This window comes from Hyperoodon ampullatus (genome assembly GCF_949752795.1).
Source record: "Hyperoodon ampullatus genome assembly, chromosome: 8".
Taxonomy (NCBI): Eukaryota; Metazoa; Chordata; class Mammalia; order Artiodactyla; family Ziphiidae; genus Hyperoodon; species Hyperoodon ampullatus.
In genome coordinates, this window is record NC_136921.1 from 20,456,075 (window position 1) to 20,479,913 (window position 23,839).

At 51.3% G+C, this 23,839-nt stretch overlaps 1 protein-coding gene across 4 annotated transcripts in view; it reads left to right on the plus strand.

Moving 5' to 3' along the window:
* The window catches only part of TNS1 (tensin 1), a gene marked incomplete at both ends in the record, with an annotated part of 226,748 nt that overhangs the window by 143,961 nt on the left and 58,948 nt on the right, over positions 1–23,839 (plus strand). For all 4 annotated transcript variants that reach the window (XM_079710295.1, XM_079710296.1, XM_079710297.1 and 1 more), the window contains 6 exons: positions 2,874–2,986; positions 3,564–3,624; positions 3,863–3,938; positions 4,533–4,662; positions 5,951–6,016; positions 7,172–7,288. In XM_079710295.1, the coding sequence (XP_079566421.1) occupies positions 2,874–2,986; positions 3,564–3,624; positions 3,863–3,938; positions 4,533–4,662; positions 5,951–6,016; positions 7,172–7,288 (563 nt within the window). The remainder of the gene's footprint in view (positions 1–2,873; positions 2,987–3,563; positions 3,625–3,862; positions 3,939–4,532; positions 4,663–5,950; positions 6,017–7,171; positions 7,289–23,839) is intronic.

Genomic DNA, 23,839 nt, shown 5'->3' on the forward strand with positions numbered 1-23,839 from the left:
GCAGCACGCCTAGGTGGGGGTGTACCAAGCATGCACGTTCAGGTGCCAGCCTGCAGGGGTGGGAGCTCAGGGACTTGGGTGAAGCCATGAGCAGCTGTGTGTGCTCACACTGGGGCATGGCAGTTGGCTGCTGAGGTTGATTCCAGAGAGCAGCAGGGCCAGAGGTGGGGGAGGTACAAGAAGGAAGCTTGTATAAGAAGGCAGTGCCTTTCTCGGTCCTGGCAGCAGGGTTGCTTCCGTGTTTTGATGGGTCTATAGGAGGCTGATGTCACTGCCACCTGCCCTGAGGAGGTCACAGATGTTCGTGATAAGGGTCACCTTCTGCTGTGAGAGCTTTAAAATTTTACAACAGTCTCTCACCCATGTGGTCCACAACAGCCCAGGCAGGAAACAGGACAGGGATGGATTCCTTCATTCATTTGGCAAATTTTAGGTACTCTAGTATGCTCCAAGTGCTGGAGGTATCTAGTTGGTCAGGACAGAATCTTTTGCCCTTAGTGAGCTGATATTGTATTGGGAAAGATGGACATTACACAAGTAAATAAACCTTCAAGGTCATGTCAGACAGTGATAAGTGCTTTCATGGGGAAAAACCCAAAACAGAACACAACGGGCTAGAGAATGACAGGGGTGGACATGAGGGGCTGATTCCAGTGTGCTGACCTTTCTGAGAAGATGACATGTGAGGTGAGGTCTGAGAAGGGAGAAGGAAACATCTAAGTAAAGGTCTGGGGTAAAGGGTCCAGGTAGAGGGAACAGCAAGTATAAAGGCCACAATGTCTCACTGACTTTTCTATCCCTTCGGAACACTGACTGGGCAAGCAGGACCCCCTAGCTACAGATCCTGGAGCTTTCCAGCCTCTCCATGCCGGGGGTCCCCAACTCACACCCCATCACCCCTACCTTGCCTGGCTAAAATGTGCCGGCACCACTGGGGACTATTTCCACCATTGTAGCAGGAAGCCCAAAGGCAGAAGTGTGTGAGTCCTCAGGCAACCAGCGCCTTACAACTGGCACAGGACAGCTGGTAGCCAGCCTCTGGGTCAGAGATCAGAAACGGAATGTCTTTATGTGCAGAAAATTCTGACTAGGCTGCCAGACACAGCAGCTGTGGATCAGTGAGAGTCTTCCCAGGGAAGAAGTTTCAGGGAGGAAAGAAGTATTATTCAAGATCCTGACTTGCTACCTGTGGCTGGTGCCCTTGGTCATGAGTCTGGCCCTTGACCTTGAAAGATAAGAGGTTCAAATAGAGGAGCACGATGTTATGATGGCACAATGTGGCTTGGAGAAAGTGGGCAGAGCTGTCACATTTCTGAAGTGGAAAGCCTGGAGAATGGGGATGAGTGTTACCTCTCAGGACCGGGCTTGTTCAGGGATTCCACCGTGCTCAATGTGTGCTTACGTAGCATGCCATCGGGGTGTGTGTGTCCGTGTTTACATTATCTGTACCTGCCTTGCAGCTCATATCTGCAACTGCATCTGTTCGTGGGTGGGTAATTCTGTCTCTGCCCAAATGTGGAAGGGCAGCTGTTGGGAAAGTGGCGTTCGTTGCCACTTTCCCGCCTTCTTGTCAGTGTCGCTTGCAGGGATTGGAGCAGCTGGAGGAGAGGAGGGCAGGGAGTGAGGGAGGGAGGGGCTTTGCCTGCAGCTCCCCCATTCATTGTCACCCCACCCCGGGCTTATTGTCCCCAGCACACAGACACATCCTGTTGGCACGATCAGAAGATCTGATAGGAACCCGCCATTCCAGGTTTCCGGTTTGAGCAACGGGGCTGGGGGCTGGGCAGGGGCCTGAATAGGAGCCGGTGCTGCCCATCAGATTATCTTGCTGGGATAGTCCAAGGTGGCCCCACCCCAGCCCAGGGACAGAGGCCCACAGGCCTGGAGGTGGGCCAAGGAGCCAAAAGACAGGACGGGGACCATTGTCATGGTTATGAGCGTTCTGGTCTCACCCGCCTCAAATCAGAATGCATTCTGATTGGTCCAGCTGGCCCAGCTTGGCATCCTCTGGCCAGTCAGAAAAGGAGGACACACCAACCAAAAGGATTGGCCTCTCCTTCTAGTAGATGCACTGGAGTCAGACTGCTTCCCTTCTCCTCCCACCTTTGTGTGCTCCTGCAGTGTGCCTTTGGGAGGCTGATGACCCTTGCTGGACCTAATTTTCCCTCTCTTCTAGAAGGAGTGGGGATGGCTTATTCCCTCCATTCTTCCAATGAGATCTTTGTTAAGGGAATTGGGGCATGTTGACCCTAGAGATAGGAATACTTAGCGGAAGTTAGATGTCCTCTAATATCAAATGAAATGGTACAGAGGAATTTTGTACCCTTCAGCGTGATATAAAAAAATGAAGGGCTAGAATTACTAAGCTCTTCCTATTTGCTGGATTGTCATGTGGCTGGTGGGTCTTGTGGGAGCAGAACTGGGGCCTGTGGGTACAAATGCACAGTTGGTTTGGGCTCGCTGTGAGGGTGTCAGAGCTGTCTGATGGTTGATCACCCTGTCTTGTGCGGTAGTGAACAGCGAAATGATGCCTGTCAGGGATGTGTGGGAGGGCATTTGGTCCAGCAGGAGATTCCTGGGCAGGGAGTGAAGCAGGAAAGAGACGGCCACATTGACCACCAGGAGGCGCCAGAGAACCCCAAGTGGGAGGTTTGGCTGGACCCCACTCCAGATGTAGTAGTACCTGTTCGCCTTCCTGGGGCTACCGGCAGCAAGGGTGGAGACCCCACCTGCCAGGAGACCTGGGGGCTGGTGGTGGTGGTGGGGAAGTTGGCAGGGCAACCTAGGGCCATATGCCGGGGGGAAAAGAGAACAGAATGGCTCTGCCCCAGCAGAGGCCTCCCTGGCTGAAGCTTCCCTTCTCTCTGCTCCAGGTACGTGCATTATTTCAGCGGCCTGCTCTCCGGCTCCATCAAAATGAACAACAAGCCCTTGTTTCTGCACCACGTGATCATGCATGGCATCCCCAACTTTGAGTCTAAAGGAGGTAACTGCCCGAGCCCTCTAGCTTCCATTCCCCTCCTGTCTTCCATCTCTTTGTCGTAGGAGGCAGCCTTGGGGGGTAAAAATGGGGGCTAGCTGCAGTCTTAGGCTTGGAGTCTCAACTGTACCACTTCCTATTTCTCTGAGCCCCAGCTGATTCATTTGCAAAATGGGTTGGATACTGGCAGTGCCTGTGGGCAGGTGACGCTGGACGGTGTAGTGTTTTCGTAAACTCAAAATGCCTTTTTTTTTTTAACATCTTTATTGGAGTATAATTGCTTTACAATGGCATGTTAGTTTCTGCTTTATAACAAAGTGAATCAGTTATACATATACATATGTTCCCATATCTCTTCTCTCTTGCGTCTCCCTCCCTCCCACCCTCCTTTGAATGAAAAGTTAGTATTTCTTCCTGTTTCGTTTTCCATTTCTCCTTCCTCTTTTCCTCCTTCCCTTTCTTCCCTTTCCCCCTTTCTTCCCTTTCCTCCTCCTGGCCGATCCTTCCTTCCTTCATCTCTCCTCTCCGCCTTCCTCCTCCCGCTGTTTCTGCTGTCTTGGCTAATAGCACCCCTCCCTTACAGGGTGTCGGCCATTTCTCCGGATCTACCAGGCCATGCAACCTGTTTACACATCTGGTATCTAGTAGGTATTCCGCAGGGTGAGAGGCCAGGGATGCCGGAGGTCCAAGGCTGAGGACTGGGGGCTGGGGGCCGGGGTTGGGGGGCTGCCTAGGACCTTTTCTAGGAGGACTTCTAGGGTAGGGCTGAGGAATGGGTCAGCGAGCTTTCACAATAGCCCCCTGGGAGGGGCAGCTGGGAGAAAGTGCACTGCCCGGCCACCTCAGCAGCCCTCTCTCCCTCTGCCTGCCTCGCTCCCATAGCAACGTCCAGGGAGACAGCCAGACCAGCATCTGCATCACCATCGAGCCCGGGCTGCTCTTGAAGGGAGACATCTTGGTAAGTTGCCCCTCTGTCTCAAGCCCCCGCACCGCCGTTTAATTTTTCTTCCTTTTCTCTTCCTCCTCCCCTTCTGCCTCTCTGGACAAGAGTGTCCCTCCTGGTGGGCCAGCAGCGTTGGGGTCGTTGGCTCTCAGGGGCCCTGCAAGGCCTTCCAACCTTGACGGTCCTTGTCCATCCCCTGCCTCAGTGTTGGATGTGCCTTCCCCTGGGCTTGCCTCTTGTTCTGGAGTATCTCCAGGGACATATGTCTCTGTGTGAGCTGTTACCTCTGGGCTTCCTGTTGGTGGCAAGGACTCCATCAATTCTAACTTCACTCCTTCCTCCTGTGATTTAAATCCAGTCCTACGTTGCCCATTCTGACTGGTGTACAGGAACTCCTTGGGAGGATAGCTTTGTCCCCACAGGGCAAGGCTGGCTTTCAACTCTCTGCTGTTCTGGAAGTTTCCCCAGAGAGCTCTGAGGTCCTGTTTGGGGTTGGTGACCTCTTCCTCACTGGGTTTGGGGCTTAGTCGTGGAGCTGATAAGGAGGCTCCTTGGGGAGAACTTTCTACCTTCAGGCCCCTGATGGGCTCTGCTCTCTTTCCCACCCAGCTGAAGTGCTACCACAAGAAGTTCCGGAGCCCAGCCCGAGACGTCATTTTCCGCGTGCAGTTCCATACCTGCGCCATCCATGACCTGGGGGTTGTCTTTGGGAAGGAGGACCTCGACGATGCCTTCAAAGGTGGGCTTGCTGAGTAGAGAGGCAGACCTAGCAAGGAATAATTAGACCACAGGTTAGGAGAGCAATACTGGAGGGGCAGCAGTGAAGGGTGACCGTTTTCGCACGGGAAGGGAGGTGTTCCAGGAGCTGTCTCCCTTTGCTTCTTTCCTCGATCCATTTAAGGTTTTTATCTGTATTACATTCAGGCCCAGGACGTGTCCACATCCATCCACCCATCCACCCATCCATCCATCTGTCCATGTATAAATCCACCAGCATCACTGTGTGTCTGTATGTGCCAGGCATGTGCTAGACCCTGGTGATACAAAGAGAAAGAAGTCAGGCCCTACCCTCAGGGAGCTCACAGTCTTATGGGAGAAAGAGACAAACAGACATGTTACTATGATGTGATGCTTGCGGTGATGGAGATATACACAGGCAGGATGGGTGCTCCAGGGAGCGGACACCACCCCTGCTGTAACTTCCCTTCCTGCAAGCAGTGAATGGTGATCTGTGTGCAGATTGGGCTCAGGCAGAGATCAGAGCGTGGGGCTGGGGCTCTGAGGAGGAGAAGCTTGATCCCCCAGTGTGGTCTGGCTCATGCAGGAGAAGGATGTTTCTATGATGAGCTTTCCCTGTACCGGAGCCAGGAGAGCAAAAGCAGAAGACGCTGTTATAATTGCAGAAGAGAATGTAAATGTCATCAGTCTTAACAAAGAAAGTAAAAGAATAGCTGACAAAATAAACGTAGAGTTGCGGAGAGGTAGGAGAAGGGAGCGGCACAAACTTCCTCCTCCTACATGGAGGGAATCAGGGCACCATCGGAAATGGACAGGTCCAGAAATAGAGGCTTAACCATCGTGTTGAAAGCTTCAGAGGTAATCAGAAGGGTGAATTAATAATAATAACAACAGTAGTAATAGTAATAATAATAATAAACCAGATTTAAGAAGGGAGGTGGGAGTACTATAAGTGATCCAAATTATTCATCTTCATAGTGGTGAATCAGTGAAGATTATTTAAAACTGATATATCTAGAAATAGTGGCATAAACACTGTGGCTATTATTTAGAGTCTTAGAGGTAACTGCTCGTAGAACAAGAAATAGAAATGGTAAGACATGGTTACCTCAGACAGGTAAGACAGGGCTAGGGTGGGTAGGAGACTTAATGTCATTATATATACTACTTGTTATATTATCAGCCATGTATACATGTATTCCTTTAAACTTTTCTAGAAGAAAACTTTTTGTGGAGTCCTCTTTTGGGAATCAGTTGCCCATTTTTGTCTGTCCATCTCTTTTTTTCAGATGATCGATTTCCAGAATATGGCAAAGTTGAATTTGTGTTTTCTTATGGACCAGAGAAAATTCAAGGTAAATGCCAAGTTAGAATCCATTGATTCATTCCCTTCCCTCCACTCTGCCCTGCCCCACATCAACTCACCTCTACCATTTTCCCACTGATTTGCTCTACAAATATCAAGTTACCTGTGGTTGAGAGTCAGGCCAGCAGTAAAAGATCTGGGTATCATAGTGGACCCCCAGCTAAACATGAACCAGTGACTTAATCTCTGGATAATAAAAATAAAAAAGTAGACAGAGAGGCGCTGGGTTGGATAAACTATTCTGGCCCCATTAGGTCATCATCCTATTATATTCAGAGACTGAAGGCTATGGTGGATGGAGGGAGTGGCCAAGGGGACTCTCAAAGGTGCTGGATGGACGATAAGTATTTATGAGAACTGAGGTGATTCAACCTGAAGATGAGAAGGCCAATTTAATAATAGCCTTTAAGCCGTTAGACTGGTTATATGTGGAGACCAGTTGTTCTTCATCTTATTTGGGAACAGAATAGGAAGAGGTGAAGTCAGGTTACAGCAGAGGGACTCTGGGTCGACTAAAGAAAGGACTGCTGGGTCAGGAAGGTAACTCACCCAGAAGGCCTGACTTGCAGCTTATGCTGTCTGCATCCTGGGCTTTCTCTGGATGTGTAGGAGAGATTCTGCCTCTCTCCTCAGATTTCTGCCTGCAGTGGCAAGCATCTTAAGTGGAAGGGCAGGGGGATGGCTGGGATGACCTGTGTCCTCTCAATGTCAAGGCTGTGATTTGGCTGCTGTCCGTGACCCCGTGCAGCCCATCACAGGCCTCTCCTACACTTCCCCCTGACTCCAGGGCCAGACTCTCTGGACTCTTGGCACTGCCCCAGGGGTCCCTGGGACACAGAAGAGAAAGAGGCAGCCACCCAGCCAGAGGGTCCCCCAGCTTTCTTCTAAAGGGTCTTTGTTGCTCAGTGCTGCTGTCCTCATTTACCCTTATGACCTGGTGTGAACCTTTTCAAGAATGCAAGAAACCAGACTCCTGGGTTCTCCATCCAACTTCAGCAAGTGGTCCTGCCTCACCATGGTCAAGAAAATGAGAAGTCCCTTAGGGAGCATCCTTAGGGAACTTGTTGGTTTCCTCTGTTTTTCCAGCCGCTGATCGGTTTTTAATTTCTCTTCACTGTCGTCTCCGCCTTTCCCATTTTCTAAGGCATGGAGCACCTGGAGAACGGGCCAAGCGTGTCTGTGGACTATAACACCTCCGACCCCCTCATCCGCTGGGATTCCTATGACAACTTCAATGGGCATCAAGATGATGGCATGGAGGGTAGGTGGGACCAGTGGCTTCCAGCCCCTCTGCGACTGCACAGCCCCTGCTCACATGGCCTTGGCTCTCTTGGTTTGCTATGACACCATACTGGGTTCAAAGGGAGGGGAGGTGCAGAGGAGAGGTCCAAAGCACCTCTGAGAGCTCACAGTTCAGTGGGGGAAGATAAAACCAAACAGGAATGAGCTAAAGGATGAAGCAAAACAGCCATACAAGGGTGTATCCTTGGTACCGAATGAGTCCCATAGGCAGTGAACGCTCTGAGATTGGCAGGGGATGGATTCTTGAGAGCTGGAGTGGTCTGGGAGGGCTCCTTGGAGGAAGTGGCCTTGCGTGGAGCTTGAGATACCCTCCTGTGCTTAAAATACAGCATTTGTTAGATTTCTCTTAACCTCGTTGTTGGATTTCTCCAGGCTCGCTGCCCGAGTTCTCCGGGGTCAGAGCACTAGGAAGGTAGACACAGCATTTAGGATCCACAGGCTTTCATCAACAGCCAATGAAAATGTTTGTGAGCTGGAAACAAACTGGTAGGCTCCAAAATTTGAAAAGAAAGCAGCAGAATTGAAATTAATATATGTTTAATTTAGCAACAAAACCTAACATAATGTCAAAGGGTCATCCACAGCTCAGTTCAACTCTTGAGAGTTATATATGAGTTCTGTAGATTTATTTGGTTCATTTGAGTATGTGTGATGGGATGCAGGGTGGGGCCTCCATGAGCATGTCTGGAGCTCAGGAACGCTTGAGACGCCCTGTCTGGAGTTTGGCCACGGGCTTGTTACCCTGATTTGGTCCCAGGATCACGGAATGTGGAAGCTGGGAGGACCTCAGGACCGTTGGCCCATCCCCCATCAGTTTTCAGCCGGGGTAACTGAGACCTGCCCCCGCCCCCCGGCCCAGAAGGAAGCATCTCTTGATTTACCCCCATGACCAGGATATGTCCTTTCAAGGACACCAGCACCCAGCCTCTGTGCTTCTCCTCCCAGCTGAAGCTTGTCCTGGGGTGGGGACCCTGGGCCATGTGACAGAGCTGGATTAGGTAGACCAGGGACCCTCACCCTGGTCTCCACCTCCAAGGTTTCGGATTTGTTGACTCCACGCTGAAAGTCGTTTAGGCCTTTTCCCGCATAAAGATTCTCCCTCTGACCTTAGAGACACCAGAATGAGCGATGCGGTTCAGAGGGGGTGGGATGAGGGCGATGCTTAGGCTAGGATTTAGGGTTTGATGGGAGAAGTTCATGTGCAGTGCTGCAGTGGTGAAAGTTTGTCCTCTGCCTACCTAGTTCCCGCACTTCTCCCCCACCCCTCCAGGGGCCTAGACACTCCACCAGGGCCCTCCCTACTGTGCTGAGGCTGCCCCCCCACCCCGCTCCGCAAAGCGCTCCTCTTCCTGCTCCAGCCACGTCCCCTTGTGCCCTGTAGCTGGGGAGAAGGCAGAGGATGAAATGAATCAGTCCTGAGGTAGCGGTGGCTGCCAGCCTAATTGTTCATCGTTCTGGGGATGTTTGCATTTTTAACAAGAACACTTGGCAATTGGAAGGAATTTTCAATGTCTCACCATCTCTCCCTGGTGTGGATTCAATGCGATGATAAATGTAAAAACACTTAGTAAACTATAAAGTGCCAGGCAAACAAAAGGTAAAACAATTAAGGGGAAAGGAGGGGCTGCGGGAAGGATGGGGCTTGGGACACAGTCAGCCGCGAGGGAAGGAAGCAGGCGGACTGAGCAGGAGGCTGGGACCAGAGGCAGGGAAGGGGGAGGGAGGAAGGGAAGAGGGGGGCCCTGGGCTCCTCTCCCTCCCCCTTGCCTGCCCTCCTCTCTCCTCCGATCTGATCTGTTCTGCCAGGCAGGGGGATGGAACCAGTAGGATCTTTCGGCCAGTTAAATGTCAGCTCGTCCCGTAGGGACAGAGGGGCTCCTGTCTGGAGGCTGAGACACTGGCCCTGCGCCCAAGGGTGGGAAGGGAAGGCAGCAGCTCACAGCCCTGTCGTCCTTTTCCCTTGCCTGGCTGGCCCGGGCCTGGGGCTGGGCGGCTGGAGTGGTCACCCGGGCAGACCCAGCCTGTCCCGCTGTGTACTCCCCGCTGTCACTGGGCTGTATCCCCCACAGGGACAGGAGAGTCAGTGGGGTGGCCCCGGGGCAGGAGTGGTGATGTTATCCTCACCCTGCTTCTCCTGGCTGGAGCACTTCTAAAAGGCTCTAGATTCTGGGGCCCAGAGGTAAATGCATTTTCTTCTGGCTAATTCTCTGGTTCACGAGAGGGAAGCCAGAGGCCTCTGTCTGTTTCCCTAGTTGTGGGCAAGTCACTGTGCTCCAGTTTCCACACGTGCTAGCTGGGATAAGGGCCCCTAACCCCCAAGACTCTGGGGTGCTCAGGAGATGGCCCACGCTGGAGCCTGGGCGGTGGTTTGGCCATTTGTTAGAGCTGCCCTCGGGCGGGGGGATGGCCTTGTGGGCTGCGATGTGGTGCCCGGGGAGGCCCTGGACCAGGAGAGGCAGGATGACCCTGAGGTGCTAGAGCCCTCGAACATGTGTGCTTTAGAGCCCAACTGCCTGGTCCACACTGTGGAGTCTCCCGTCTGCAGCTGTGTGCCCTTGGTCAAATGATCACGCCTTCCTGTGGTCTTCATTTCCTTATCTGCAAACGGGATGGTGATAGTACCCACGTGATTGGGTTATTGTAGCAATTTTCACGAGAGGCAGTTTGTACTGTGGTTAAGACTGTGGCATCTGGAGCCAAACTATCCGGGTTCAAATCCTCTGCCAAGATGCCATCCTCCTGGGGCCTCCGTTGACTCTGTTGTAACATGGGGATTTGGTTGACAAATCATTTCAAGCACCTTTCGGGGAGCGGGAACTGCAGAGGGGCTGCCTGATGTGCTCCCTCGTGAGTCTCTGTCATGTCGGTAGTGACCACAATCTCAGGGGTCTGCTGACAGGGCTCGGGAGGAGGCCCCCTGGCCTTGGGAGCCAGCTCGGGCTTTGCCACGCACCGGTTACGATGCCAAGCACTTGATAGCCTCCATCTCATCTAACACTTAACAGCCACGTGGTGAGGTGGGCACTGTTATTATGTCTGGATGGGGGACTGGGGCACAGAGGGGTTAAGTGACCTGCCCAAGGTAGCCTCGCTAGTAAAGGGTGGATCTGGTGTGGAACCCCAGTGCTAACTGCTATAGCGTCCTCAGCTGGCCGCCGTCCCCAAGGGTCTGTCCTGGGTGTCTGGTCCTGTGACGGTACCTGGGTCCCGCTGAGCTCGGGTGAGGGTTTGCTCGCTCCGCCCCCCACGTCTCACCACTGGACAGTCCACATCTCCCCCGCCCTGCCTCTCAGTATGGGCGGGGGGCTTATACGCGGTGAGGCACGGAGTGCAGTGCCCTGTGGCAGGTACCCAGCAGGGCTGCGGTACCGGGAACAGCTGAGGCACATCCCTGATGTCCCCCTGTCCCCGCCGCGCCCCCCCCCACCATACACAGGAGGGGCTGCTCACGCAGGACTGCCTCCGGTGAGGGGCTGGCCTCTCAAAATACGGACAGGGTGGTGTGTTGGAGGTGAGGTGAGGCCATTTCTGGAAGCTGCCCGCCTCTGCTATTTCAGGCCCACCAGGGGCGGGTTTAGAAGGAGTGGGCCAGTCCCCCTGGAGTCCACCGGGTGACTCAGAGTGGTGGGCGGGGGCACCGAGCCCAGCTCTTGGGGACAAAGGTCATCTCTGGCCTGGGCCCCACCTCGGCCCTCCCTGAAGTGAGAGGCGGTCGGCGCTGGGGTCAGAGCTCCGTTCCTCCGGGAAGCCCTCCAGGTGACCCTGACTTTACCCTCCATGTCAGGAATTGCTCTGTGTTTAACCCCTTCCTTGCTGCCTGCATCCCCACCCTCTGAACCCTCGTACAGGTTTCCAGTTCAAGGCATGCAGACCCGTGGCACTCAGCACGCTCTTCCTTTCCTTCAGGGTGTCCCCCGTCAATCTCAGTAGCAAAATGAAGGAAGAAAACATGTGGGGACTTCTGGTCTCTGCAGGCCGGCCCCCCCAGATCACAGAGCCCATCTCACACCCTCCCGCTGTAGAGAGGAAACTGAGGCTCGAGAGGGGAAGGGACCTGTCAAAGAGGGGGACATCCCTACAGTGGAACCCTCCTTTCATGATCTCAGCTCACCCTGTTGCAGCCCCATTATGTGATGACCATACCGCATGTGGGGAGGTCAGCGATCTAGCCCGGGGTCAGGAGATGAGAGCAAGGTTGGCGTGTGAATTCAGGTGTCAGCTCCAAATCCCTCCCACCCCCTGGAGCTCAGCTTATTCTCCTCCTCCCACCCCTGGTTCCTCACCTTAGATGACAGGATGCTCACTGCCCCACAGGGTAGCCCATTTCCCTGGAGGATGGGGCCAGGAAGCAGAGCCAGAAATAGAAGGAGAGTGTGCCTCTGTGTGGCGGACCTAGGCTGCGGTGACCGTGGCTGCTTGGGACCATTTTGGCTCCCCTTCACTTAAGCCAGAAGGAGGGGGAGGTGATGAAAGGTGAAGAATCCAATGAAGAACCTTCTGAGCAGAGAAGTTTCCAGGCCTTGGGACAGGTGGCCGGGGAGCATAGGATGAGTGCCTGTCGTTTCGGGGACTCCTTACTTTGGGAGCAGAACCCTGTGGTGAGCCTGATGATGAACTAGATTGATGTCCTAGTCTGCTTGGGTGGCCACCGCAAAGTACCACAGACTATTTGCTGTAAACAATAGACATTTATTTTCTCACAGCTCTGGAGGCCAGAAGTCTGAGATCAAGGTGTGGGCAGGGTTGGTGTCTCCTGAGGCCTCTCTCCTTGGCTTGTCGACGGCCGTCTCCTCTTTGTGTCTTCATACGGTCTTCCCTCTGTGTGTGTCTGCATCCTCACCTCCTCTTCCCTTAAGGACATCAGTCTTATTGGATTAGGGCCGACCCTTATGACCTAATTTTAACTTAATCACCTCTTTAAAGGCCCTATCTCCAAGTACAGTCACATTCTGAGGTACTGGGGGTTAGGACTTCAACATATGAATTTTGGGAGTCACACAATTCAGCCCATAACACCCAGGAAGGAGTTTTCTGGGTTGCCCGTAGTTGGTTGCCTGGAGTCTTGGTCCTGAGTGAGGAGTAAGAAAAGGTCCAGGGTGGGTGGAGGGGAGAACAGTCTGGTCCCCCACCAGCCTCCTCCTCTCTGCCTTTCTCCAGTTTGATCTGGAGCCTGCCAGCTCAGCGCTCTAGCTGGCACCACATTTCACAGCCTCCAGAAGTCCCATTAGCTCTTTGGCCTGAGTAATGAAGCCCCATGCCCAGATCCCAGCTCCCTGTGGGTGGGAGCGGGGCTGTGTTTTTGCCTATGCTGCACGGAGCTGTCTCCAAATTCCTCCAGAGTGTTCCAGGGCAAGCCTTCCCGGAAGCAAGTGCGAGACCAAGAGGGTGTGGGCTGCCTTCCAATTCTGAGAAGCCCACAGGTTGACCAGGCCTGAATTATCTCATTGCCCACCCACTCCCTCCCACCTTTCCCCAACCTCCTTGGACACTGAGTTGATTAGAGTTTCTCAAGACTTAAAAGAGGATGGGGGAATAGGGGCTGAGGCTGGGTAAAGCAGCAGATCGCTCAGAGCCAAAAGGAGTAATGAAGGGAGAAATGACAAGTCTGCTGGCCTGGCTGAAGATGGCAAGGGGACTGATAACCACACCCTGCAGGACGCCCGGCAGCCCTTCTTTTGTTTCTGTGGGCAGCCCCATCAGAGCCAGGGGCTGGTGACGAGGGGGCTTGGTTTTGTGCCCAAGCCTCTCACCCTCAGGCTCTGTGAGGAGAGGAGTCCCCTTCCTTCGGGGAGAGAGTCCAGCTCTGTAGGACACCCACCTCCTCTTCATGTTATTTTGTCTGAGCTGGAGAAGAGCCTCCCTGATGGTAGCCAGGAGTCCCTAGCCTGTGGTGACTTCTCATGAGCTGGGCTTGTCCAAGGATTCTCTGATATATTTTTTTCTTTTGAGAGAAAGGAAAGCGGAAGGGAGAGAGACACACAAACAGGCAGAGAGTGCGGAGAGAGAAGCAGGTGAGAGACATGGAGAGACAGACAGACTCAGACACACACTGGCCTGGGAGGCAGGAGATTTGGGTTTGGGTGTCCTTGGTAACTCCTTTTCTTTAGATCTCTTTTATTTCCTGTAAAATGAGGAAGTTGGAGTAGCAATTCTTTCCATTTCTTTGAGCTCATTACCCCTTTTTGTGACTTGTGAGTAGCTAAGATGGAAATGCTTCCCTCTCTTGAGCTTGTAGTGAGAAGCAGCATTGCTCAGTGGCTGTATCAGTCAGGCGGGGCTTGGCTATGCTGCATAACAAACAGCCCCGAATTCTCAGTGGCTTAACCAACAAAAGTGTATTGCTTCCCCATGCTGCCTGTCTAGTGTGGATTGACAGGGGTCTTTGTTCATCTTACTTCCTCCAGGCTGATGGTGGCTTCATGGCATAGGTGCATCCACCACTGCTGCTGAAGTAGGCAGAGGACACTGTGACTTGCACACTGCTTCTGTCTGGACATGACACACTTTCCTTCCGCTCACATTTCATTGGCCAAAACAGGTCACACATCCATGCTTAACTTCAAAGGGGGCAGGGAATTTGTGTGTGGAAGAAAGTAGAAATATCGTTGAACAGACTGATGTCTACTCTAGGGATTAAGACTGTGGAATTGAGAGTCAGAGGATCTGGTTCCAAGCTCTTTTGTTTATAATTGTGTTCCTTGGTCAGGTCACTTTGCCTCTCTAATGCCTTATGTGTAAAATCGATACAATAACAGTACTTTCCTTCCAGGATTGTTGTTAAGGCTCAATGAGGTAACGTATGTGCAGTGTGAAAAGTAAGTGCCTGGTGTGTACTATGCTGGCAATAATTTGTGTCTATTATTATTATTATTATTGAAGTGCTGGAGGAAAGAAGATAGAGGAGTGATTTTGAATGTATACAAGCCCTCTCTTCTTAAGAAAAAACCCATATTCCCCTGGTCCCTCTACTCTCTGGGAACTGTCTGTAGCTGGTTCTGTTCTGGGAGCCCCACTCTTGGAAGTCAGGAGACTTGCCTCTGACACCAACTTGCTGTGTGACTTTGGAAAAGTTACTTTCCCTCTCTGGATCTCAGTTTTCCTTATCAGTGAATTGAGGGGGGTTGATTTGCAAGGAAACTTCCAGCTCTACAACCCTAATGATGACAGTGATGATGACAAAGGTAATGACTAGATGATAGCTAGCCTTGTGTTCTTACCCTGTATACGTTCTCTTAGTTACTCCTCCCCAAATGCCTATACGTGGCTACTGTTTTGTAACCATTAGGCTGACCAAGCAGAACTTGTTAGGATGTGGTTTTAAAGCTTCCCCTGCGCCCGAATGACATTAGGGTGAGTCCCGTGCCTTTTCTAGTCACACTTAGGTAATATTTTACAAGAGCCTCTGGGCAGTAATAAAGACGCCCAGAGTGAACTTGGTGAACTTGGTGCTTCACCCAGAATTAGTTCTTCCCCCTTGTCTGCCCCTGCCTTGCGCCAGCTGTGGATGGGAGGGGATGGGGGTCGTTTCTGTAGATTTTCTCTCTGTTTCCCTGACTGATGGGAAGAGAGGAAGGAGAGAAGGGATGGGAACATTTTTTCTTGCCTTCATCCCTGTTGGGTGGAGACACAGGCACGGATGATATGACATCTGAGCTCTTTGACAGTGGAAGATTCTGGGTGACTGTTTCCTCCTGCAGCACTTCCGTGGATGTTTTGGAGCCCCCCCTTGAACTCCCCAAGAGTCTCTTCTCACCGTTTCCTTCGGGTGGGTGACCGCAGACCTGTCAGAGGCTCACCCCTTCCTCGGCCTGAGCATCCCTCGCTCCCTCCACCTCCTCCTGTGGAGGTGTTTCAGCCCTGCAGGTGGCCCTCTAGGACAGGATCTGAGGCAGCCCTGGGCTGGATCTCTCCCCTTGGTCCGCAGGAGCCCTAAGGCGCCCTTGGGCTCAGCAAAGCTTGGGACTGAGGTGGCCAGTGCAGCCGCTGTCTCTGTTCCCTGGCTGGCCTCTCACCGTGTGGACTTCCAGGCCTGAGCTAGGCCTGTCTCTCACGTTTTCCAGCCCCAGTGGACTCGAGTTGAACTGAGCAGACTCACCGAGGTGAGGGGAAAGCCCCTCCCTGGCAGGTGGCACTTGCAGCAAAACAACACTCTTCTCTCCATGATTCCTCTTAGAATCACTCACTTCCTGATCCTTTCACTCCCTTGACATGGATGTGGGGGGGGCAGTTTAGAGCCACAAAACAGTTTTCAGCCATCACTGTCTTAAAAAAATTTTTTAATAGCTAATATTATATATTCCCAATATAATATAATGAAATGATATTACATTGATATAATTTAATATCATAACTTCACCTATTTAAAGAGTAGAATTCAGTAGGTTTTAGTGTATTTAGGGTGGTACAACCCTCACCATTATCTAATTTTAGAACATTATCACCCCCCTCGAAGAAACTTCATACTCATTAGCAGTCACTCCCCACATCTTTACCCACCCCCAGCCCTAATCTACTTTCTATCTCTATAGATTTGTCTGTTCTGCATATTTCATGTGAATAGAATTACACAGTATGTGGTCTTTTGTGGCCTTCTTTCACTCAGCATGATGTTTTCAGGGTTCATCCAGTTTGCAGTGTGTATTAGTTCATTTTGATTTGCTTTGTAATATTCCATTGTATGGCCATACCACATTTTGTTTATACACACATCAGTGGATGAATATTTGCACTGTTTCCACTTTTTGGCTATTACGAAGAATGCTGCTATGGGCATTCATGTATAAGTTTTTGCATGGACTTATGTTTTCATTTCTCTTGGGTAGATACCTATGAGTGGAATTGCTGGGTCATATAGTAACTCAATATTTAATCATTTGAGGAGCTGTCAGACTGTTTTCCAAAGTGGCTGCACCATCTTACATGCCTACCAGCCAGTGTATGAGGATTACAATATCTCCACATCCTCACCAACACTTGTAATTTTCTATCTTTGGGATTCTAGCCATCCTGGTGGGTATAAAGTGATATTTTATTATGGTTTTGATTTGCATTTCCCTAGTAATTAATGATGTTGAACATCTTTGTTAATTGGCTATCTTCTTTAAAGGAACATCTATTCACAACCTTTACATATACTTAAAGTTAGATTTTTGTCTTTTTGTTATTAAGTTATAAGAGTTTTTTATATATTCTGGAAATATGTCCCTTATTAGATATATGATTTGCAAATATTTTCTCCTATTCAGTGGGTTGACTTTTCACTTTCTTGATGTCAGTCATCCCTTTTTATAAGCCCTGCCTTACTTTTGGAACGTGGCATTCATTTTCCTGGGGCCTCTGTCACAACTGAGACCCAAATACTTCCACATACACCTGGTTATGAGTGTTCCCATTTTATAGGAGAGGAAACTGTGGCAATCACAGAGAGCTTAGGGACCTTGTTCAGATAATACCCTTAGTAAACGGTGAAGGCAGGATTTGGACGGGAATGGGTGGGGGTCTGGAGCCGGTCAGTGATACTGCTTCCTATCATTCTGTGACCTTGATCTGAAAGATGATACAGCTATAGCCTGAAATGCTTTAGACTGCTTCGTCCGATCTCTTTCCAGCCCTGGAACTGGTGCCTCGGCTGGTCTGGAACACTTGCCCCATTACACAGAGAGGGAGGCCAGGTTCCAGGTCCCTGGATGTCAGGGCAGCAGCAAAGCTCACGAGTTCTGCCTCCGGGCTGCCTCAGCCACCTGCACGGCCCTGTTTCCCTTCATCTCCCAGGGCGAGGCAGGGTGGGGAAGGGTAGCAGAAGGCGGCCCCTTTGGAGGCAGTTAGTGGGGACAGCAGCCCTTGTGCCCACCCTGGAAGAATACCTGAGCACCACGGTGAATGTTTACCCTTGACGCACTTTCACAGAGTGTGACATTCTTGCCTTCTGAACTTTTGGGTAAGATGTGGAGGAACCAGTAAAAAAGGGGAGAGCAAGATTGCAGGTGGCCCCAAATTATTCAGGAAAAGCATCCAAGGATCCCGAGTGATACATCTGCCCCTTGAGCAGAGGGTTTTAGGGGGTGATTTTCTAAGCACAGGTGCTAAAAGCCTGATTTTTTTTTTTTTTTTTGGTCATGCTGCACGGCTTGTGGGATCTCAGTTCCCTGACCAGGGATTGAACCCAGGCCACAGCAGTGAAAGCGCCAAATCCTAACCGCTAGACCACCGGGGAACTCCCCTCGAGAGGCTGATTTTTGTTGGGAAATCCTACTGGCTGCTGGAGGGGGCAGCCCTTCCGCTCTGGTCAGGGTCAGGGGTGGGGGTAAGGGCAGGGAGGGAGAAATTCAAAGCTGTTACTGAAAGCTTCAGCTTCTGTCCCTGTTCTATCACATCCTATTGTTCAAAGAGCTTGAGCTTAGACTGCAGCAGGAAGGGTTTGAACTAGCCACCTGGAAAAACTTCCCGACTGTGAAAAAGGGTAGATCAACTGTGGCAGGGAGGCTGGGCCCTTGTCATCTTGGCCCGCTTGGGCAGAGATGTCGAGAAACAAGGGAAATGGGTCTCAGTGTGGGGTGGTCTACATAGAGATAGTGGCACAGGCAGGGTTGGGATGACTTCTTGAGGAGGATCTGGGTTTCTCCTTTCCCAAGAGGGAGTCCTCTCCTGACCTGCTGGAACAATCAGAGAATTGAATTTAAATGTAGGGTCGGTCTGACCTTGTGGATAAAGAAGACGACTCCACTGACCCAGCATCTGCCCGGCCACCTGCTTAGTGCTGCTCCTGGTGGGGTGGGGTGGGGCTTGTGCTGATGCCCTTGGACCCTTAGCTGGCCCTGCTCTGTGAGGCAGCTGGCAGGCTTGAAGAGCAGTGTCTGCCCGTGGAACATTCAGTAAACCAATACCCTCCTGACTGAATGTGCCTTTGGTCCTCCGTAATCTCTGCCATCAGGTGGAGGTTGGAAGGCCGGAGCCACACTCGGAGCAGACGCAGAGCTCTTGGCCAGGGGCCTGAGCGGCACGTCTGCCCTCTTGCTCAAATATCAAGCCCCAGGCCGGGGAAGAGGAGAACGTGCAGTCTTTCCCCCTCAACCACCCTCCCTGCTTCCGCTCCTGCCAGACATGCAGACAAGTGCAAGTTAGCCGGGCTCGGCGAGACCCCAAGATACTGACTCTAACCACGTCCAAGAAAAGAAATACAAGCTTCCATTGATCAAATGTTTTTGGGGACCCAACTAAAGCTGCTTTTCGCCCATCATTCCCTTGCTCCCTCCCTTCCCTTCCTTTTCTCTCTCCTTTCTTTCCCAAATGCTTATAGATCACCTACTAGATGGTGGGCCCTAGGCTAGCCCTGGTGCTGTAGAAAGTCCTGCAGACAAGGACAGGGAGGGGGTGCGTCCAGATCAGACAAGTGCACCATCCCCCACGACCCACAGCCAAATGGAGAAGGATCTTGGCCAAGAGCCAGGCTTCTCAGGAGAGAAGAAGCTTCTGGGATGGTGGTGATCAGAGGTGGATGACTTTGCAGAGGGGCTGCATGTGTCCTGGGCCTGGGAGGGTAGATGGCAGTGAAAACAGAATTGTTTTTCAGATCTAGAAGTGGCATAACAACATTGCTTGAAGTCTAGAAAGTAGAGGGAAAGAAAGCAATCAAATCGCTCTGGCCTCCTTCTCACCACTGCCCCCCGTCCCATGGTGGGCTGGGTAGGATGTCAGTGGAAAGCAGGAGTTGGTGAAGGTGGGAATGTCGGAGAAGGCGGAGGGAGGCTGAGGGGAGCCCCAAGGGAACCATATTTACGGGGTCCAGGAGGGGAGGACAAGCCAGGAGATTAAGAGGAAAGACAGCACACAAAATCCTGCAGTGGATGGGTCCCTGGAGCCCAGATCTGTTGCCTGGTGGACGTGACTGAGTGATGGGTACTAAGAGAGAACAGAGCTGGTGAGAGTTGTCTTTCTGGATTCTTCTGGATTATTCCTTGTTGGACCTATTCAGGCCCTGGGTGCTGCTCCCTGCCTTTGGAGGCTACGCCTGGCCCTCTTTCTCCTCGTCCAGGCCAGTTGGCCTGGAGCTGGCTCGTAGGTGCTAGCTGAGGCTGCTTTGCTTCTTGGCAAAGTTGAACTCCTTCACTAATGGTGCTGCCCTTTGGGTCCATCTCTCCACCAGCCTTTGAGAGGCAGCGCCCTCCCTGGAGCTTGTCTGCGTCTTGCCCATTCCTCCTGCCTACTAGCTGGTGCGCTTCTCTTCAGGCGACAGAGCCCGTCCCTCTTGGTCCACTCTCCCAGGCCCTGCTTTCTGTCCAATGGACAGTTGTGAGACCATTTATGGGAAAAGGTTTCAGTGGGTCTGGGATCTGGAGGATGATCCGTCCTCTCTTCTTTCATGGTTCCCCTCCCTCTACTTCCCCAGCTGATTCATCCTCATACATCTCTTTCTTCTCTATGCTCCTCCCCCTGCCAAGAGACCTTCTGAAATCCTGACAGTGTCGCTGAGCTCACATACCTTCAGTAATAGGCCGCCTCCATTGAGGTTGAGAAGGACAGTGTCTTAGAGTGGCCTGAGAAGAGACCAAAGCCACATCCTCGGGAGGCAGTAGAGGCACCATAGTGGTTGAAAGCCTGGGCTCGGGACTCAGGCTGCCTGGGGTCAAGCCCCAGCTCTGCCTGCTGCCCCCTGTTGACCCTGGGCAAATCATTTAGCCTCTCTGAGCCTTAGTGTTCTCCCCAGTAAAATGGGGACAAAGATATACCTCTCCTATAGGCTGAGAATTAAGTGAGATAACGGATGGGTGCATAGCTCTGTGCCTATTCCATAGTAAGTCATCAGTTGATGTGAGTTGTTACTGATACCACCACCTGACATTGGGTGGTGCTTTATGCAGTGCTTCCCTGAGTGCCAGTTTGTTCACCTTTCGACCATCCCAGTTGTTGAACTGGACTTTGAACCCTGGCCTCTGGCTGCAGATCTGTATTCTTCCTACTGAACCTTTCCCCTGGCATCATCCAAATGCCAGGCTCCATTCCTGTGTGAGCCGCTCCCTCTGCTCAGGGGTTGGGCCATTTGCAGAGGTCCCTCAGACAGTTGAGGGCAGAGCAGGCCTACCTCCCAGGGTCTTTCCTGGGTCCTAACCTCCACGGCACTGTTCATCAGTGATGGCCAGGCTGTGGGCCATGGTGATTGCTGGAGCAGCCATAAAGCTGCTTCTTTCTCCTCCATTTGAGAAAACATATCAGGATGCAGGAGAGTGAAAATGATGTGATTATAGGTGTAACCTTGAATCCACTGTATTGAAGAAGAAGAAAAAAAGAAAAAGCCAAATCATTTGTGTTCTTTGGTATGTGGACTGTCTGCATTAACATTCATTTATTCAGTCAACAAATATTTATTGAATATCTACTGTGTGTCACTATTTAGTTGCTGAGGATACAGTAGTGAACAAAACAAAGATCCTTGCCCTTGTCATGATTGTATTCTAGTGGGAGAAGACAGACAATAAAAAAATTTTTAAAAAGACATTATAAGTACATTTGACCCACAAATAACACAGATCTGAACTGTGCAGGCCCGCTTATACACAGTTTGTTTTGCAATAAATACCTGTATTTTTATTTATGGATCTTTGTGGGGAAAAGTTTGTGTTCAATTAGAGGTCACAATATGTGGAGTCAAAAGAACTAGGGTTTGAGTCCTGATTCTGTCCAAACTATTTCAGCTTCCTGCCCTTGGGTGAGTCATTTATCAATTCTTTTGTTTTGGGGGCAGAGAAAGCAGTATGAGGATTTTTCAGTGTGAGGATGTGGGTGGTGAGTGGGTAGGGGCGGGTGGGTCAGTGCCCCTAACCCTGGCATTGTTCAAGGGTCAGCTGTAAGTCAGAGGGCATCTTAGAAGGTGATAAATACTCTGGGAGAAAATATTACAGAGTAAGGGTGATTGGGAGTTGTTGGTGATGGGCGTCGAGCGGTGAGTTGAAATTTTTTAAAAAGCTGGTCAGGACTTCCCTGGTGGCGCAGTGGTGGTTAAGAATCCGCCTGCCAATGCAGAGGACACGGGTTCGAGCCCTGGTCCAGGAAGATCCCACATGCCGTGGAGCAACTAAGCCTGTGTGCCACAACTACTGAGCCTGCTCTCTAGAGCCCACGTGCCACAACTACTGAAGCCCGCGTGCCAGAACTACTGAAACCCATGCGCCTAGGGCCCATACTCTGCAACAAGAGAAGCCACCAGAGTGAGAAGGCTGTGCACCACAATGAAGAGTAGCCCCCGCTTGCTGCAACTAGAGAAAGCCCGCGAGCAGCAATGAAGACCCAACAGCCAAAAAAAAAGTTCTGGTCAGCCTAAGCCTCACTGAGGCGGGGGCATATGAACAAAGAATTGAAGGAAGTGAGGGAGTCAGCCAAGCAAATCTCTGAGGAAGAGCATTCCAGGCAGGGGGAATAGCAAGTGCAAAGGTCCTGAGGCAGGAGCCCACCTAAGATGTTTGAGAAGCAGCAAAGGGGCCAATGTGACTGAAATGAAGGTTGTAATAGGAGATGAGGTTAGAGGTAATGGCGACCAGGTCATTTAGGGTCCAGTAACCACCGTAAGGATCTGGCTTGTACCTGAGCAGTTTCATCTAATGACAAAGCATGGAGATCTTTTCATAATAACAAATAATAACAAAGAGCCTTCTCACTTTTTTCAAATAATAATTTTCAAATAATTTTTTTCAAATACTAATTTTCAAACAAATAATAACAGAGCCTTCTCATTTTTTTCAGCTGCATGATATTCCACTGTACATAGGTTCTGTGTTTTATTTAACTAGTATTTTATTTCACTGTATTTAAGTAAATGGACATTTAGGTTGTTTATAATCTTTTGCTGTTTTCAAAAATTCTGCAATGAGTAACGTTTTTATTTGTGCGTAACACCATTTCATTTGTGCAAGTCTGTCTGTAGGACAAATTTCTAGAAGTGGAATTGCTGGATGGAAGAATATATGCATATATAATTTTTTTTTTTTTTTTTTTTTTTTTTTTTGCGGTACGCGGGCCTCTCACTGTTGTGGCCTCTCCCGTTGCGGAGCACAGGCTCCGGACGCGCAGGCTCAGTGGCCACGGCTCACGGGCCTAGCTGCTCCGCGGCATACGGGATCTTCCCAGACCGGGGCACGAACCCATGTCCCCTGCATCGGCAGGCAGACTCTCAACCACTGCGCCACCAGGGAAGCCCATATAATTTTGATAGCATCATATTGGCCTCCATAAGGGCTGTATTAATGGACACTCCCAACCAGCAATTTGATTAGGCCCTAGGAGGAAAATCTATCTCTCCCTTCTGTATACACCCTCCACATGTGAGGTTCTGTTAGGTGCCCGTTATTTCCTTTACTCCTCGTGACCCTCCTGTGAGCTGAGTACTCTTGTTCCTATTTCACAGATGAGGAAACAGGCACAGAGAGGTTAAGTAACCTCCCGGTGTTTACACAGCCAGGACGATGTAGAGCTGGGATTCTGATGCCCACCATTCCTCACCGTGGCTTCCCGAGGGCAGGAGTTTGAGGCACCCTGCCTCCTGTCCCTCTGCTCCCTCTGCCCCACGCAAGTGGGCATGTGGACCTAGCACTGCTGTGCCTGCATTTCGGAGACCCTTGCAGGCCAGTGGAAGGGTGGGAAGAGGCCACCCCGAGGGACCTGGAATCACAGCGGGTGAGGTGGCCAACCCTGGCGTCCCCTTCTGTCCCTCCCATTGTCAGCCCCAGTGGTGAGACCTGGGAGGCTGCGATCTAGCTAATTCTGCTCCAGGTGGGGAGCTCCCCGCCGCGTCTGCTGGGTCAGCTTGCTCCACGGATAGGGTTTCAGCATTTCACTGATGAAAATAAATCAGCCTCTTTATTGCCCTGCATGGCCCTCGGAACCTCTGCAGCCTGGCGTGTATTTCCAGACTTTCTGTAAGTCACTGTTTCTGTTCTAGCCCCCAGGGGCTCTGTGTCTGCTGCAGAAATAGCCTTGGACGAGTTGGGAGCCTGGAACCACCCAGGCAAGACCAAGCAGGAGAGGAGCATCAGGTCCACAGAGACAATGCCAGGTTGAGCATCTTCTCTGTGTTGGATCCTTGAGTATCTAGAGTTGGCCAGGTGTTCAGAGACCATCTATCTGGTTGTACTCTCCCATTGCACAGAGGAGTAAACTTGAGTCCTGTCCGCAATCACTCCTTAGTACTCTGGCCTTTTGACCCCCCCAGTCTACTGCTGTTGCTGCCAGACAACACTTTCTCTAGGTCTGTGTATTGTGCAGTGGCCAGTTAGGGATTGGAGAGCAGAGTTGGAGAGAGTAAGTTTTAGCTGCAGCAGGCGGGGTGGGGGTCTGACTTCCAGGAAAGCTGTCTTGCTTTTGAGGCACATGAGAAAGGGGAGCTGGTGGCAGGACTGGATTTTCTTGAGGTTGAGGAGAATCCTCCACCCCACACACCTGTCCAGATAGGGTGAGTGACCATGGTGCATAAACATGAAAGAACAGGCAGCATCTAGAGGGTTCTGACAAAGCCCCAGCAGGT